Source organism: Sminthopsis crassicaudata, chromosome 3 (assembly GCF_048593235.1).
Source record: "Sminthopsis crassicaudata isolate SCR6 chromosome 3, ASM4859323v1, whole genome shotgun sequence".
Lineage (NCBI taxonomy): Eukaryota > Metazoa > Chordata > Mammalia > Dasyuromorphia > Dasyuridae > Sminthopsis > Sminthopsis crassicaudata.
In genome coordinates, this window is record NC_133619.1 from 586053200 (window position 1) to 586072337 (window position 19138).

Here is a 19138-nt window from a genome sequence, read left to right on the forward strand (position 1 = left end):
GTGAAACAAATGAAATATGATGCCAACCTCTGCCAAACTGTCCATTTCTTTCAAGTGCTTGTGAGTTCTGAACCTGAAACCTTGTCCTTAATCATTCCCGCAGAGAGGGTGAAGGGCTGGATGATAAGAGTAGAGTCTATAAATCATTTACAGCTACTTTACTTTTTAATACATCATATTCCCCCAAAAAGCAAATCATCTAAGTCTTATAAATAAGGTAAATTGGCTGCTAGAGGCTTCTGTAAGATGGGGACTCAGACCTCATTTGAAAGAGTTTTCTATGTTTAACATGTTCTGAATCATATCTCTAGATATACAGAGAAATAAAGCTAGTCAGATTGCCCATTCTTGAAAAAATTCAGAAAGAAAAGTAGTCTCATTTGGGGATACCTGCTTTTGAGTACAAACAAAGCCTACTTCATGCACTGACTACTCTCCAGTATAGCCAATGGGCTAATAGATGAGGGTAGTGTCAACTAGTGGCCAAAATACATTCTAATTATCTAGCTAATTAGTTAATTAGGTCATGTCAGAGAAAGGACAGAATTGTAGACTTCCTCTGTGAGATAGCTAGTGATGCAATGTAAAGCATATGGGGCATATAGGCAAGAAGACTTGATTTAAATTCTGTTCTAACACTACCTATATGATACTAGGAAAGTGACTTCTTCTCTAATTGCCTTGGTTTCCTCCAATGTAAAACAGATAAAATAACAGCAACTATATCACAGGTTTGTTGTGAGGAACAAATGAGATAATATAAAGTGTTTAGCACAGTGCTTGGCATTTAAAAGACTATAAATGCTTATTTTCTTATTAACTTGATTCAAGATTTTGCATTTAACCTTCATTTCAGTGTAAATGGATATTTAATTCCTGTTTTACCTTCCTTTTAGCAGAAATCTTATGCAAGAATACACAAAAGAAGTAGATTCTGTCCAATTTCAAACTCCCTAACAAATTAGGAGGTCTTTGTTTCCCCTCCCCTGAAACAAAACAAATTGTCCCCAAGATTAGAAGCTGACAGATGGTGAACCCAACATGACTGTATGTATATAGAAAGTATTTGTGGGAAATGGCTCACATTCAGAGGTCTACTAGCCCCACAGAGACTTCAATTCCCTTCTCAATGAGCCAATTGTTTCTTTCTCCTATCTTTGTTTAGAACTATGGATAAAATAAAGCATTTTGCTGATTTTTATTCTATATTATAAACAGGGGGTTTTCTTACCACAACAGTTACTTGGTTAAAGTAATATCCTATTTCTCTTGAAGCTGCATAAATCAGGGGAATAAAATAGATTCCATGAGTTACAGCTTCCACACCACAAACAAATGCATACTGAGCCTACACTATAAATCCCATATCAGGTACATATGAATAAGATACATATGTGTGTGTATTATATCTGTATTTATCTTTATTCATCTAGCTATGTAAAAACTATCTTTTAGTATGATGGCCAGTTATGGATCTGTATCTGTTATTCACTGACCTAACTAAATATGGAAAGGGGTGATAGAATTTCTAAATAGAAAGGATTGATAAATTGATTGATTAATTAGGTAATGAATGGTTTTAACTACAGACATTCATGATGCCCCTGCAATAAGAAACTGGGATGAGAAGGCATCTGTAATTTATTTTAGTGATTACCCACATCAGTAAAATCATGAATCATTTGAAATATCTATGCCTTTATCTAAAATAATTATACATGTAATCTTAGAATCAGAGAATCCTCTCTGTAGCATCTCTGACAAGTATTCATCCAACTAGCCTTGGAATAAATAATTCAAGTGAAAACTATTTTTCAAAGCCAACCATCTTCAACTAGAGAACATAATTATCAAAATGTTCTTCCTTATAGTAAGTTAAAATTGTCCTCCCTTTGGTTCTCAAGCTTCTCTTTTAATAGCTAATTCCAATTTTGATTTTTTGCTTTCTCAACATGGGAAGTTAGAGTTGATAGGTGGAGAAGGATAAAGAAAGTAGAAATAGGAGTAATAGGAGTAAGGACCTAAAAATAAAACTGAATTTTAAAAATGAACCCCAAATTTCTTCAACAGTTCCTCTTATGGCATAGATAAAAAAATATTAATCCTAGAAAAATTATACTTTGAATTTAAATTTACTCTAATTTTCAAGGTAAATTATAAAGTTTCCTTTAAAAATCTTGGTATGTCTAATAACCGCTAAAAATCGGTTAAATATACTACATATTATGAAAAGTATGTCCAAGGAAAAATAGTTTATTAATCTGTAAATTACTGTTGGCAATATGGGTCAGTCTACAAGCACAGCAAGGATGATATTAAATCAATGATAACAGTTCAAGAACTCATTAGATATTTGACTCATTTTTGGTCATCTATTTATTTAAGAGTAATACTGGAATAGAGTAGGGAGGAAAGAGGCAGGTCCCCAAGTTCTTATATGCAAATAAACTTCACAGAATCCTGGATCTTGTTCAATCTTTATCCAAGAGTAATCCTCACAATGACATATTTGACATGGTTATCCAGCCACTGCTTGAAGTCTTGCAATGAGGAAGAAATTAACACCTTCTGAGGTAACCTATTATACTTCTAGACATTTTCCTATAGTTTTTATGTTTTTCTTTGACATAACCTAAACTATGTCTACAACTTTCCTACTTTATCCTATTTTTGCCTACTAGGGCTTAAACAGAACAAGCCTAGACTTCATCAAGACAGTTCTTCAGTTGTTTGATTATGTCTCCTCCTAGGTCTATCCTATCTAAAACTTTCTCTAATCTTTTAACTGATTCTTATCATGTGACCTTACCATATTTCTCCAATTTAGCAATATCCTTCTTAAACTATGGTGTCTAGCTGGATAGTAGTTGGAGTGATTGTTAAAGGTTGGGACTGCATAGTAATAAATAATCTCTGTTATTCTCTGACAGCCCATTTACAGATTATTAGGAACCTGGAATACACAAATATCTTTCCTAAATAAAGAAAGGTTTTAGAAGCTTACTTGTTAGCATTCCCAGGACTCACCATTTCCTATTCTTATAACACAGACATTGAAAGAAATTATTTTACTATTATATTAAAAATCAATTATAAAATTAAGAGTATCTCTTCATTTCCTCTATTTTGCTCCTGTTGATCAGTTAGCTAGTCTCTGAAACATATGACTCATAGAGGAAATTGCCCTAATTCTTGGGATACAGGCTTCTTGATCTTGGACAGGATCCATCCAAGTAGGAGACCTTATATTTGTTTGAAGTATAAACAGAAGCTAATATAGGTGAATCCTTACCCTGAGGAGATTAGCCCATGTCCTTGAACCTCTTCACTGGAATTTAGAGTGACCCAATTCATAAAGGAGAAAACGTACCAGAGTGGTCTGGATGGAAATGGAATTCTCTAACCAGATTGCTGAGTCTCATCATCAAGCCCCATTCTCCAGAGGAAGAGCTGAAGGCTGCCCACCTTCTCATTAATTGTTCACCAATCATAGTTGTTTCTCACCTGTCAGGTATAACCTCTTTTCCAAAATTACATTAAGGTTTCCAGTCTCTATGCCTTGGATTTTGGTTACCAAAAGAATTCACTATCAATTTATTGATTATTAGCTAGCTTAATTAATAAATGATTAATAGCCCCAGTGTATCAAGTTTTTCATTCATCACACAACCATCTTCTTGTTGACTTCAACAAACTTGCCTTCTCCTCTTAGCCCTCTAAACTATTTGACAAAATAATTGTTCAATATTTTAATTATCTTAAAAGTAATTTTAACAGTAGAGTCCAGATTTCAATAGCCAAGAACTAATAATACTAAATGTAATTACATCTTCTTCATATCTGTGAGTGAATCACTAGGGAGGCAAAATAGAGTAATAGAAAGAGTTCTGAACATAGGTTTGTAAAACTTGAGATCAAATCTCAGCCCTGCCACTTGTGTGACTTTGGGCATAATCTCTCATAACAGTTTCCTCACTTGCAAAAAATGGATAGTTGGAGCTAGCATTTATATCATGTGTTAAGGTTTACAAAGCACTTTACAAATATCTCATTTTATCTTCCTGAAATTCCTAGAAGGTAGGAAAAATATGACTTTAAGTTTACAGATGAAGAAATTGAAATGCAGCTATACTCTTTCAGAATTTAAAAAAGTCTATCAAAATCTGAATCTCTCTATAAATAAATAACCAAATTTATAATAAGTCTCCATATTTGTGACCAGGTTAATTAATTCTTGGCAGCCACTTTTTCCTTTACGTTAAGACTCTCAGCTGCCTGCCACCTCTAAATGCCAATAATAGTAGTCCAATGAAATACATTATAGTTAACTGATGTTTTATTATTCACTAATAGAAACATATGGAAAACAAGTGAGGTGACACCTTCATCATTTCTGCTGGTCAATTTAAAACTAGATTTTATATAATTAAAGGCATGATTTTGAAGTACTTGGGGTACTAAAACTATTAGCCAACATGAATTCATCATCTAAATTTATCAAATTAATTTTATTTTTCTGACAAGGTAATTAATCATACTAGTACATTATCATATATATGCAAGGGATTGTGCTGTTCTTTGATCTTTGCAACAAAACTAGAGGATACATGTACTATTAACCACATTTTACAGATGAGGAAACTGAGGCAAGCCTAAGTTAAGTAATATTTTCAGGATCACAGAGCTATTGAGGGTCTGAGATAACACTTTAACTGCAATCTTCCTGATTCCAGGTTCAGCACTCTATCCACTAAGACATCTAGCTGCCCTAATTCCTATGAAGCATCTGACAAAATTTCAGACTCTACTTGTGGATAAAATGTAAAAATACAGTTGGATTCATTTAGGTCAACTAAGAACTGATTGAATGACTAGGCAAGATGATGCCTCTTTCTTGTGTGGACATTTTCTTCTTTGAAAGAGTCAGATAAAGAATATTCATGTGGGAGAAGCAATTTAAGATAATTCTAAGTCTCTGAGAAAGAGCATCTCCACAGAAAAATATGATGAGGGGACTTGACTAAAATAAGGTCAGGGGTAAGAGCAATGATTAATGGAAAGATAGTTTCAGTTCATTGTTTCCCAATATAAGATTTGAATATGATATGCAGGATTTTGAAATTTAATGCTGAGAAATTAGGCATCAAAGAATTTGGGGCAGTGGGACTATTTATTATAGCCATTATATGTAATAGAAATGTGGACTTAAGGTTTCTCCTTCTGAGAGTTAAGAAAGTGCTGATATAAGCCCCTGAAGCCAGAGGAAAAAAAAGGTGAAAGAATAAGTCAAATAAAAAGATAAGACAAGAAAAAGCAGCATGCAGAAGGAAAAAGGCACAGAATCTAGAACAAACAAACAAACAAAAAAGACTGATGAACAGCAGCTGAACTGAGAACTGAAGAAAGGACTCAGAGCCTTTGACTAGCTGAGAAAGAATGACACTTTTCTGCTATGAACTAATTAGGGGTAAGGGTGAGGTAAAAATATGATGTTCGGACCTGATTGGATAAAAGATGAATTATTTGAAGTGGGTGAAAGCTGGCTGGCTTGATATCCTTTCTCTTTGGCACCATCTACATTTGGAGAGTGGAGAAACTCCTAAGAGACATGACTACATTGCCTTCCACTGTCCTTTTTGCCTGGAAAGGAAAAAACTCACAGCTCAAAGAGCAGACTTAAATAATTCTTCTAACTACAGATTTAAAAGAACTACTTATACTGAATAAGTATCATGTTGCTATTTTACTAAAAGGGCTGAACACTTGCCATAACCCAAGTACAGTAGCAAAGTAATTTTATTCAACAGGATAGTAGAAAGGTCTAGAAAAGGAATTACACTTAGCTGATGACATACATTGTTAGAACATTAAGATTTGCAAGCCGTATTTGTCCCAGGGGTACATGGTATTCCCTTACTCATGCCTCATTACTAGTTTTCTGTAAATTTATGTGCACTTTCTATGTTGGTTATATTGGTGGACAAAAATGATTCAGGTTTATGAGAGAACTGCTTAAGTTTTTATTATTAACTGCTTTTGATTTTCTTTGAACAAATGTTATGATATCTTGCTTTTTCTTCTTGTACTGAATTAATGTTTCATATCTGAGTCAATGATGTATCACTATGACTGATTCATATAAATGGGAAACAACCAATTGGGAATTCGTGAGTTATAGTTATGAATAGTAGGAGAGTGTATCCCTCTCATAGCAGTGTTATTTTTCATACTCTAAGAGGTCAGTGGTAAATAAGTGGTTGTTAATAGTTGCTCCTATCCCCAGAATAACTCCCTTGGCCTGCCAATGTGAGTTTAGATTTCTTTGAGTCAGACCAGAGAGAGAAAGGGAGATTGGTTAATAGTACATATCTACTACAACTTGAGCTAAAGAATTACATTAAAGTCTTGATATCAATTTCAGAGAGGCTTTGGATAGAATACCCCAATGATCTTTCTTTGGTCTTGTATGATTCAACATTGTCAAAAATTACTTTAGCAAAATTATAAATGGCTGGCTTGTCAAACTTGCAGAATAACCAAAGATGACTAAGATGGCTAACACATTAGATAAAAGATTCAAGAGGTGGGATGTAAGATATAAGATGAAATATAATAATGATAAAGGTAAGTTTCTACATTGGGCTTCAAATAATCGATTTCACATGTATGGGCTGGATTCCTCTAAGAAGCTAGCTAGATCATAGTTCCTATAAAAACAAATCTTGGGTAAGTTAGTAAACTTGAAGTTTAAAATGAGTTAAAGTGGAACAGAGGTCAAAAAGCTAATGACAACCTGGATTAGAAAGAAACATGGTAGTCCAGAATGAAGAAAGTGATGGCTTCATTGTATTCTGCCCCCGTCAAATCATATTGGAAATACTATGATCAGTTCTTTGTGCTATAGGTAAGAAAACACAATAGAATGCATCTAAAGATATAAGGTTATGATAAAGGAATTGAGGATTTGTAAAAAACGAGAAGTGAAACGCAGTAAGTAATTATGAAGGGCTAACATGGAAAAGTGACTAGATTTGATTGACTTCGCTGGGCAGAATATGAAGCTATTTAAGAGACATATGATATGAGGAAGAACTTCCTAACAAAGAGAGCAAACTAAAAATATCCTGTCTTCATGTTGGGCAGTCATGTGTCTCCTACTTTGGAAGCTTCAAGCAGACTCTGGATGAAACCCATATTGGGAGATAAATTGCCATTATCTTCACAGTGATCTTTTTGCTTGTGCTCATCACAGTGAGATGATCAAAAATCCCATGAAATGAGGTTTCCTCTTGCCTTTGGGCACATAATAAAACCAATACTGTCAGTTCTTTTATTTATTGCTGCAAGACATTGTGAGTTGTATTTCAATTTAGTTGCTATTTCTTTGTCTTCTGATTTCATTTATGATGAAATTACCAGTATGGTTATAGTTCAGCTCCTCTAGTATTATGTCAACTTATTTGTTAGACAAAGATTTAGATATTATCAAGAGTTAATATTTGTAGAATACAAGAACTATATAGTTTTTGGTATATTATTTTCCATTTTCTATACTCTACCAGCAATACTGTGGCAGTAGAATACATGAAGCAAAACTATCACCTATTTCTGTCTACATTCAGGAATGATTATGCTCAATATATTTTAGCATTTGGTGACAAACCTTGTGACAAGCCTTTCCATATTTAATAGGCTGGTCCTAAGATAGCTATGCTTGAAGACTTTCTACCTTATTAGAGTCTGCTATATCTGTGTTCTATTACTTCAGGGGGAGTTCTTGGAATAATCTGCATATTATAATGAGGCACTGGAGTCAGACTCTGGAGCATACCCTCTTCAGTCTGATGATTCTGGAAGGATGTTACCAAGATGATTGCACTAAGAGCTAAAGGTTATAGTAAAGAACTACTGGATTGGAACAATATAGAAAGAGCAAAGTATCTTTGAATTGACCCAGAAGTGAATTGTTATTTCCTTTGATTTGATTTCCCAATGAATAATCCATCACAAAATGTAAATATCCAAATTATCTTACCTATACAGAGTGGAGGTGGATAATTCCATCTCCGCACAGTTCCTGGCATGCAGGAAATATGAGAATGGCCCTATAAAAAAAGAAACATAGATTGAAGGGCTACTTAATAACTTCAGATTTAGTCCATGAAGGAATCTTGAACATTATTATGTAATTGATCCCTCTCACAAAAGAAATAGGTCCCTTATCTAAGATCACACAGGGAGTAAATAGTAAATCTAAGGTTTTGGTTTATTTTTTTAATCCCAATATTTCTAAGTCCACAGTCATATAGGCTGAAAAAGAGAATAGGTAGATAGATGAGTTTTACTTCGAGGAGAGACAAGGAGAGAGAGGGGAGAGGAAAAGAGAAGTGGGGGAAGGACAGAGAGAAACAGAGACAGAGGGATAGAGAGACAGAGAGAGAGACAGAGGCAGAGACAGAGACAGACAGAGACAGAAAGAGAAAGAAGAGAGAGAGGGAGGGAAAGATTGGGGAAGATTCAAATTAGGAACAAATAAAGGGGAGATTAGTTGGTAATAACTATTATAAAAGGACATTTCCTTTTCCTGGAGGATTCACTGGCATATCCTTTTAATTAACAAGTTCTCTCAGGGTCTTTAAATAAAGATCTTGTGTTACAAACAAGATTTTCAGAGTCCAGAAAAGGCAATAGTGAACCCAAAGAAATAGTAGTAGAATTTTAATCATTGCAAACAGGTAAATAAGGGAGATAATTTTGGCAAGGTTTACTTAAATTCCACTCAATAAACATATTCTCCTTCTGTAGAAGGCTGGACCTGTACATATCTTTTATGTAAAGGGTCACACTAAGAGGTTTCTATTCTGGTCATATCACAAAACAATACCTGAAGTGCATATCCGGGCTCACACTGAAAAGAGACCACATCGTTCACAAGGTATCGTTCTCCAATCTTCATCCCATTACTGGGCACAGTGGGTTCTGGACAGCTAGACAAGCCCACAGCTAAAGAGAAAGAAAGAAGATGGCAGCAGGGCCAAGGCCCCAGAACATTAAGCATGATCATAATGTCTCAGAGAGGGTACTGAAATAAAGGGAAATGAACAAAGTTCAGGAAGTAGGAAGGCTCTGACCCAAAAGAAAGTGTGATTGTTGAGATGTGCAAAGGAGACACAAAGTCTTATATCCATTCTCTCTCTTCTCTTAGCCTTTAGACCAAAGTCAAGGTTATCAATATTTTAAATGATACTCAGTAAAACCCAATTGGACCACTGGAGGAAACAGGCATGGTAGAAACCCTACCATCTGGACTAAAAGGTTTCTTCTCCTTTCCCAAGATATTCCCATCACTTCCCAACGAAGTGCCTTTCATTCTTTTGCACCAATTTCCTCTGTCCCCCTACCTCTTTAATACTTTTTCATTCCCCAATTCTCCCAGGACATTATTCTCATGGCAGAGGGCTTGGAAAATAAAAGGTATTGAGGGATGAACAGCTATTATAACATACCATAACATATTATTTGACTTGTTAAATTTGTGCATCACATTGTTTCAAATTTCCTGAATCTTTGCCATAAGAGCAAGCCTTCTGTCATAAAACCCATTGACTCTGACCTCACATACCTTACCATTCCCTCATATCGCCTTATATTGGAATTTCCTGGGTCATTTAGGTCAAGTTCTTATTACCCCATACCAGGATTCTAGTTTCTAAGTGATCTCTCTATTTTTAGTCTTCCCTTCACTTTAAAATTCATTAGACACCATTTTAAACATGACTTCTGCTATACATGAATAAATAAATGATTTTAATAGGTTCACATTGTATTGAATCTAAACCTGGCACTCCAGCACTCAAAGCACTTATTGCCTGTCAACCATCAAATCTTCTGGCCATATATATCATACATCACTCCATATTCTCTTTTTCTTTATTAACACGAGCTCTCTAACTAAAATGTAGCTCTCTGAACTGAACACAAATTTCCAAATGTGGTTAGACCAAGACAGAATTTAGTGAAATTGTTACTATCTTCATTCGTTACACTTCATCCTAGAATAGTATTTTTTTCTAGTCATCGTGTCAGTGTTGTAGCTTGCAGTTCTCCAAACTCCATATCCCCTTCATAGAAATTGTTCTCTAGGTACACATTCTCTGATTTGTGAAGTTGAAATTTTAATATAAGTATCAAACTTTGTTTACTTTTGGCAAATATCTTGTTTGATTTAGCTCATCTTTCTAGTCCAGAGGTGCCAAAGATGTGACTTTCTAGGTATAAAACTCTATTCCAACTAGAACCAGAGTATATTTAAAGAATATTTGACAAAATAAATAGAAATACAACAGAGCATACATAATGCTAATACATTATTTTCTAAATCAATTAACAACCTATTGTTCCCCCTTTCTTTTTGAGTTTGACACCGCTGTTATAGCCTATAGAAATCTTGTTGGGTCCTGTCAGCATTTTAGTTATCCTTTCCATCACTATAGCATCTGCCCATTTGAAAAGTATTTTTTCTTAATCCAAGTCATCAATCAAAATGTTCTACACTTGAGACCAAAGATAAATCTCTTGCCCATGCTCTTCTCCAAGCTGTCACAAAGTAATTAGGGTCTATTCTTTAGTCACTCTATTGGTTTCTAGCTATGCTTTAATTTTGCCCCATCTTTTTTATCTTGTCCACAGATATACTGTGAAAGGCATTGTTCAAAAACTTTGATGAAACATATACATGCTATCTATGATGTTTCTGTGAGCTACAAGTCTATTATTCTGTCAAAAAAGGAAATGAGATTATTCTAGAATAACTTGTTTTTAATGAAACCTATAGAGTAGGATTTTAAAGAAATCTTAATTTGATCCTGACATTCTTTCATGCTATCATCTTATATAACTTCTTCCTTTCACGGTCAAATCCTTACATTCTTTGGTGCAATTTCTTCACTTTCCAAAGACTTCTCAATCATAGAAATTTAGTTTTTGACCCCTTTCTTTCAACTTCCATTTAAATAAAACTGTCATAGTCACCAATAATCTCTTTTAATTATTTTTTATCAAAAGCCATTTATTTTCTTTTCCCTCTCTCCCTATCCCTGGTGGAAAAAAAAAGAAAAAACACTGGTAATAAATGTACATAATAAAGCAAAATAAATGTCTACAATGTCATATCCAAATACATACATACATACCTGTATATATGTATATATACACATATACTTATATCTTTCCTGATAATCAATGCTCTAATGCTATTAAACTCATTAATTTCTGTTTGCAGCCTTCTGAACTTTTCTGAAACTTCTGACATTGTTGACATTGCTCCCCTTCTCTAGGGCATTCATCTCCCATAGCTTCTATGCCAATAATTTTTTTCTTGTTTTCTTCCTACTTCTATGATCCTCCTTTTCAATATTTCTTGATAAAAGCATCATGCTCCTCCTATCCAGTATGTATGAGTGGCTCATAAGTATTTATCCTTAGCATCTTTATACTTTTTCTTATGATAAGTGCACTGGCTCCTATGGCTTTAATTGTCATCTCTAATGCACAAGACTTCCAAATTACATCCAAAACTAATCTCTTTCCTGAATTCATTATATTTTTCCCCAAACCCACCATTCTTCCTTGGGAATTTTGCATAGCAGAGGAAAGAGATGAATCCAGAGGCAAGGAAATAGGTGATAAGGAGCTGAGTTATGGTAGAGACTGAATAAAGAGAAGCAGATGCATACAAGAAATACTAGGCAGATAGGATGTCTTAGACTTGGCTAGTGGCTGACTATATGACTTATGAAGGGTTTCAGAGAAAGAGAATAACCAAGAATGATTCTAGGCTCAGATGCTTTGACAACTGAATGAATAATGATGCTATCAACAGAAAGGGGGAAGTTTGGAGGAGTGATAGATTTTGGAAGAAATATAATGAGTTCCATTTTGAATATCTTGTGTTTGAAATGCCTACAGAAATTCAGATAATGATATTAAACACAAGGCTTCTTAAACTTTTTCCACTCACTACTCCTTTTAGCCTAGCTTACACAGTGTCTTATACATGGTTAGTGCTTAATAATAATAATACACATGATAATATGATACAAAATATATTGATATTATTAATACATTAACAAATCTTTCTTTTCCTTTCATCCATGTTATTTTTGTTACTTATTACTCAAATTGACCAGTTAAAATATCCTTCTATCTCCTGCCTTTATGCCTTTCCACAAATGATCTCCCATGTCTGAAAAATGTTACCTCTTCACTTCTGCACAGAATCCTGAGCTTTCTTCAAAGCACAACTAAGAAGATACTTCTTATATAAGATTGTTTCTGATCCCAGACATTATTAGCACTCTTTGTCTTTCTTCTTATGATTTTGATTGATTTGTATATATTTTTAATGGTTTACTTTCTTATTTGCCAAAACCTTCTTCTTCCACTAAGTAGATAATAAGTTTTTTAAGGTCAGGAACTTCATTTTTTGCTTTGAATCCTCTGTGTCTAGAAATTGCCTTTTTAGTTTGGCCTCTGTGATAAGATGGTTTGAAGGAAGCTGCTGGAAACAGCTGTGATCTTTATTTATCTTTTCTGAATGGAATAGCCTGACTTGTACATAGGAGGCATTTACTAAATTTTTATTTAAATGAATTGAGCCACATTGCTTCCATTTTGAAGTACTCACAAGCCATTCACTTAACAGTAATTCAAGAATATTGCCAGAAATTGCCACCAAGCTCACTAGCCTAGAGTTTGCAGATTTATCCATGATATTTGCTTTGTGTAGCCTTATGACTCATCTATACTTTCCTGAAATCTTCTGCATCTGTTAAGTGTTTTCAGTAACCTCCATTGAACTCACTCTCCAGGGCTGAACACAATGAAGTTTAAAGTTTGTATGATTTAGTTTCATAAATTAAGGAAGGATTATATAAAGGTGATGATATAAGTAGAAAGACCATTTCATTTGGGAACAAAAATACCTGCATTCCATTAATGACCCTGCCTGTAACTATACTTTGTGACCCTGATTATGTCACAACTTCAAGTCTCTAGAAGCATCTATAAAATGAGGGAGTTGGATAACATGATCTGTAAGGTTTCTTCTAGCTCAAAAAATCTGATAATTCTGTATCTCCTAAAAGGTAATAATTGATTCAGATATTTCTGAAAATAAATGATAATAATAAAATAAATAAAAAATAAAGCACCTCGATGCTCATCCTACTTGCCTTTAAGCCATAAAAAATAATAATTCCCTGCATCCCTTGCATCCTTTAGGATACTAAAAATGAGGATAAAAACAACAAATAGCTTTTCCAACTCTTCCTTTTCTCAAAAAGCTTAAAATTGTATTAGGCTGATTCACAGAAGGCATCAACATATTCATACTTCAACTAAAATCCACAAAGCTGAAGTGTGTGTGTGTGTGTGTGTGTGTGTGTGTCTGTGTGTCTGTCTGTCTGTCTGTCTATCTGTCTATTGGTTGGGGATAAGATGAAGTACTTCCTTATATTTACTGGCATCTGGGATATATTTTACTGCCATACTCTTCTATCCTTCTCATCTCTGATTGTTATCACCGACATTTTCCTCTGAAAAGAAGTTTTGAATAATAAAATTATATGCCTAAAATCCAAGTCTTTGGTTGGATTTTTGCCCAAAATCTGAATATTTGAAGTAAGCCCTGGAGCCCCTCAGAATCAGATATTAACACTATAATAAATAACCCCTACTGACAATTGAGACATTCAGTCTCAGCTGCCATTTCATGCCTCCCCCCAGATGCAGATGACAACTCTGCATGTCTTTTGTATGACCGTCAATGCTATAAGCAATATAACAATCTATTTTATTAGATATACTTTATAACTAGTAAAGAATATCTAAAAGGAAAGGAGGAAAAAGGTAGAGAGAAAACAGGTACAAAGAAAATATAATTCTAACATTTCTTTCCCTGAACAATCTGATTTTAAATCAAATTATGGCAGTAAGGGAAGGTTAATTTTTGCAAAATTCAATTTATCCTTTTTAGAGAACTATTCTTACATTTCTTTCATCCCTTTAAATTCACTTGTCATTTTATGTGAGTGCAAATAATAGTCATAACTTGTCTTAGTTTTAGTACATCTCAATTACCCCTTGTCTCTACAATTACAGTGAACTTTCACTTTTCCTTTTAGTGAATTATCCATAATGTCTTAGTAGATTATCCACTGTGATAATCACCATGAGTCACCTTATTCTAATCTTACTTAAGTTTAGGTAGAAAATGACTTAAATAATAGATTTAATCTATATGATAAACTATTAAATTTATTGCCAACTCCAAAATAATTTAATATTTACTACAGAGGCAAATTTGAATGGCTCTTGTTTTCTTTCCCTTTAGGACTGTTCGTGCTATGGATTTCACCCAGACTTTTGACTTAGATGACAGCTGTCATTAACATGGAGCTAGTCTTGTACCTGAACAACAAGCTTTAAATCCAAATTTCTGGAATTTCCCAGAACACCAGCTGAGCTCAAAAGGAGATGCTGTTTGCAACTATTTTATGCTTTCTCTAATTCCTACTTCCCTTTCTGTCTATGACTACCATAAAGAAATATTCTTCAGCCTTATTCCAAGGGCTCAGACACAGAGGCCAATCTCCATATTCCCTCCCTTCTCCCTTCATGATTCTCTCAGAGGTGAGTTTGATTTTCATAGAATCAAGAACATGTGTCTCTTTTCAGAGTGATAGAGCTGAGAGCATGACTTCTCCAGCAGAAAGCAGAGACAACAAATAATCATTAGATACTAAGCCTTTTTTGATTCTGTAGCAGGTTAGGCTCAGGTCAGAGGAAAAAAGACCTGAGTTAATAAAACAACAAAATAAATTCCTTTCAGAAAAGATAAATAAGGATCACAGCTGTTTCCAGCAGTTTCCTTCAAACCATCTTATCATAGAGGCCGAACTAAGGAGCCAATTTCCAGGAGCATTTGGTCCCGGGGAAAAGATCATCCACTACTTCTTCCCCAATCCTATTCCCAACTCATTTCCTTTGGGGGAAATCCTCTATTTATGATGTTAATAGGAAAAGTACGATGCCTGAATTGCAATTGGACAAGGGGTGGAGGGACATTAAAAAGATCAAGAAGAAGCTCAAATTCTTAACATATAATTAAAAAGAGACAGAATTTAAATTAATTGAGAACCTATATCATTTCTAATCTTTGTATTTCCAATGCTGAGCACAGTGCCTTCAATCTGAGATTATTTAATAAATGATAGTTGAATTAAATTGAGATTTTAACTGATGACCTCTTATTATTGGCTACCAGTGGTTATGGGTTAGTTCAAGAATAAGTTAGAAGCCTCTTATTCCAAAGTATCTTTGAAGAAGAGTGTGTGTGTGTGTTTGTTTGTGTGTATGTGTGTGTGTGTGTGTGTGTCTGTCTGTCTGTCTGTCTGTCTATCTGTCTGTCTGTCTGTCTATCTATTGGTTGGGGATAGGATGAAGTACTTCCTTATATTTACTGGCATTTGGGATGTATTTTACTGCCATACTCTTCTATTTGACAGATGATCAATGTCCAATATGCCATTTCAAGGGAATGTATTGGTACTTAGATGACTTTTGATACCTTAGAAAGATGCAAAAAGAAAATGAATGTAGAGAAGGGGTTATCTTAGATCGGCATTTCCCAATGTTTTATAGTCCATAATGAACCAGAGAGTCATTTTTGACATTCTGTTGTCTGATCCTTTGTTTATCTATACTCCTTTCCTTCAACTACATTAGAAGTGTTAAAGATGATGACTAAGTGAATTAATCAATCATTGCATTCTACTTGAAGGAATTAATATATTTTATCCCAGATATTTTTATAAGGTAAGAACATCTCTTTGAGGAATAAATTCCCCAATCAAAGGCAGTAAATTGAGGTATGAACCTATTATCCCTGTGATTCTATGCAATTTTAAGTCACTTGAAAACAAAAAATGGATCTGGCAATTTAGAGAAGATAGAAATTCCAGCCAAGTCCCTTTTTCTGAGAGAAAATGGGGATGGGGGGTGAGGTGGGAGGAGGAGAAAGGGAGGACTGGAGCCTTTTCTTCTCTTCTCCTCAAATCTTGACCAATGGAATTTGAACTCCTTCTGGGAAGTCAGCATCATAGTCCTATCCCAGGAATGGCAATGACTGACATCAGAAACTCACTGAGGAAAGGCAGCTTCAGATGTCTATGAAGAGTCCAAAAGAAAACTAAAGCATGCCTATGGAGAATTTCATGAGCACTCTATGAAAGAAAAACAAGAATTCAAATAATCAGGGTCTGGGAGTTTATCCTTTTGGTATCTGAAGCCTATAAATCTGAGTCTACTTTCTGCTGGAATGGAGTGTGCTTGTGGGAGAATGTGTCATAGACTCTTGTGAGAAATCTTTTGGCATTAATGTGTTTTTAACTATAGCATCCTAGTGAATGACAGTTTGTAAAAGTTAATTAAATTATGCTGGCTCACTGATGTCAATGATCATCTGTGAGGGAAACACACCAATGAAGGAGTAAGTAAGCTATAGCAGTAGAAAAATATTACCCACCTTACAACATTCTTCTCTTGCTCAAAGACTTAAACAATGTTGATAGCAAGTGCAAACTATTCTCTCATCTCCTCAAGCTTCCAATTCCATGCCAAACTAATTCAGCACCACTTTTCAACCTATGACCTGAGCCTCTGCCTTGGAGCATGGAAATCCAAAAGAAGTATACCCATAGTTTGGAAATTAATAAAGTCATTAGGTGCCTCACATAAGTCTGGAGAATAGCTCTCTGCCTTTATATGCTGACATCTAAGGTTCTTGAAAAAATAATGATAATTCATTACTGCATGAAAGTGAGAATCAAGCACAAATGAATGGAACTCCTTCAAAACTCAGGGAGCTCTTGTCAGGATAGTCTGGATTGTGATGTACATGAAAATGGTCATATTTTGATCTTATTCAGCCATCACTATATCACCTCTACATCCCTTATTTGATCAAAACTCATTGACTTTTCATCTCTCCCCTTGTCTTACTTTACAAAACCGTATTCTCCAGTCCCACTTGACATCCTCCAATTCCTTGACCCCTCAATTCTCTTCCAGATCATCTCCCTTGCAGCCAGTTGCTTTTCCTTTCCCTATCTTGACCTCCTGAGGAACTATATAATGTAATGATCTCTTCTTCTGACTCCCTTGCCCCCTTGTCATATCAACAATTATGGCTTGCCAAGCTTCAGCTATGAATCAGTCCTACCATCCTCCTACATCATCCTACAAACATGAAGCTGAATGAAGGACTGAATTAACTCTGGAATTTTGCCTCTTCCCTAGTGGAGCTATTTAATGTATTTTCCAACCTTTGCTTATCTCAGCTTGCCTAGTTCCTGACTTTTCAAGCATAACCTGAAGCCAATGTCTAGTAGTCCTGCTCATCTAACCTTTATACTGTTCTATGTCTGTATTGTCACCACTTAAATATTTTATTTCAAACTTGCATTGTTATAATTCCCATTTACTAAAAAAGACTATAAGCTTCCTAAGGACAAGAGCCATAGTTTTTATTTCTCTTTTATGCTTAAAGCACAAGTTTCAATATTGGTTGTCTTGACATTAGAAATGAAAGAAAGGAGGTGAGGGAGAAGGAAAAATAGGAAGGCAAGAAGGAATGATGAGGGATTCTTGAATATTTTATACAGAAAAGGAAATAGAAGTTTAGCAAAAGGATGAATTATCAAGTCCTCTGCCAGCCATCCCACATTCTTTTAACTTAATTGGGGAACTTCCAATATTAATGGAGAGTGAAGTCTCATGCTCTGCTGAAATAGAGATCAAGGTAAGGCACAAGTCACAATGTTAAATTCCAACCCAGAATCTATGATTGCAAAGCACTAGAATCAGGAAGACATAGATTAAGTCTTATCTCTGACACATAAAAGCTATATAACCCTGGGCAAATCACTTAATCTTTATATTTCTTAGTCACTCTCTAGGATTACAAATTAAGTTGTAGATGCTGATTTGCATTGGTAGAGGGATTTTCCTTACTGAGAGGTTCCCTATTTCAAAATTCATCACAAGTCTAATCTCTCCCTACCCTTAAAATCCTAAAACCAAAATCTCTATCGTCAAATCAGGAGATCAGGGAAGGCATAAGAGAAAGGGGCAATGGAACATCCTAGATAGAAACTAGGCAAGTAGCAAGATTTAGAAATGGCAATGACCATACCAATTCCCACCATGCACAAAGAGTTGGGAGGGGTAGGAAACCTTCAAAAGTGGGCAACTCACTTTTATACTCCAGGTGGAAGCCAGCAGCAGATACACTGATGTCTGAGTAGAAATGCAGATAGAGATGATTGGATGTGCTGTTCAGAAGGGCAGGCACTGTTGTTCCTAAGGAAAAGAAATCCCAAAAGTACTTGTGTTGTTTCCTTCCCTTCACACCTTCTCTACTCTGTCCATAGATCTTAATCCTAAAACTTTGCTCTAAGCCACTGGTAATAACTTATCTGTCAAAGCTTTTCCTTGCTTTCAAGTTTACAAAAGAACTCCAGTTTCCAAAGCATTTGTTCAATATTGGATTAGCAAAAACTCATCACAAACTTTCCTTTCACTACTTGTAAAGTAAACTCCAATCAAACACGTGCAAATAATGATCTCTAGGTTAATTTCTAACAAGACTGATGAGCTTAGTTGTGATTCAACCCCTTCAGTTGAGCTTCAACTGAATAATATGAAATCTGAAAGTTTCATATAAACAAAGTTACCACACAGTATATTATTTGAGAAATGTTTAAATATTCTCCAAATTAACTATTAAAGTTGAGTTTGGGGATACTAATTATTTATTTTATAGACTGTGATTAGATTTGCACTCAGTCCAAAGGTTTCTATCAACTCTCAAGATGAGCCTTTCTTGCCCTCTTCCCAAAAATCATCTTACCTGAGAAGCTCCCCAGCATAGTCACAGTGTTGTCCGCACCATCAAAAACCTCAAGAGAATCCCAATTCTGCTCAGTGACAAAACTGATGACTTGAATCTAGGAAAGCCAAAGGAGAAATTTTTCATTGTCTCAGGCTAAGAATGGCAATCAGAGATAGACCACCTGTC

The 19138-nt window shown here is 35.0% G+C and overlaps 1 protein-coding gene across 1 annotated transcript in view; it reads right to left on the reverse strand.

The window, feature by feature from the left end:
* The window catches only part of CSMD2 (CUB and Sushi multiple domains 2), a 988708-nt gene that overhangs the window by 138053 nt on the left and 831517 nt on the right, over positions 1–19138 (reverse strand). Inside the window, 4 exon segments of the mRNA XM_074305059.1 lie at positions 8036–8105; positions 8885–9003; positions 18316–18420; positions 18971–19067. Of these exon segments, the coding sequence (XP_074161160.1) occupies positions 8036–8105; positions 8885–9003; positions 18316–18420; positions 18971–19067 (391 nt within the window).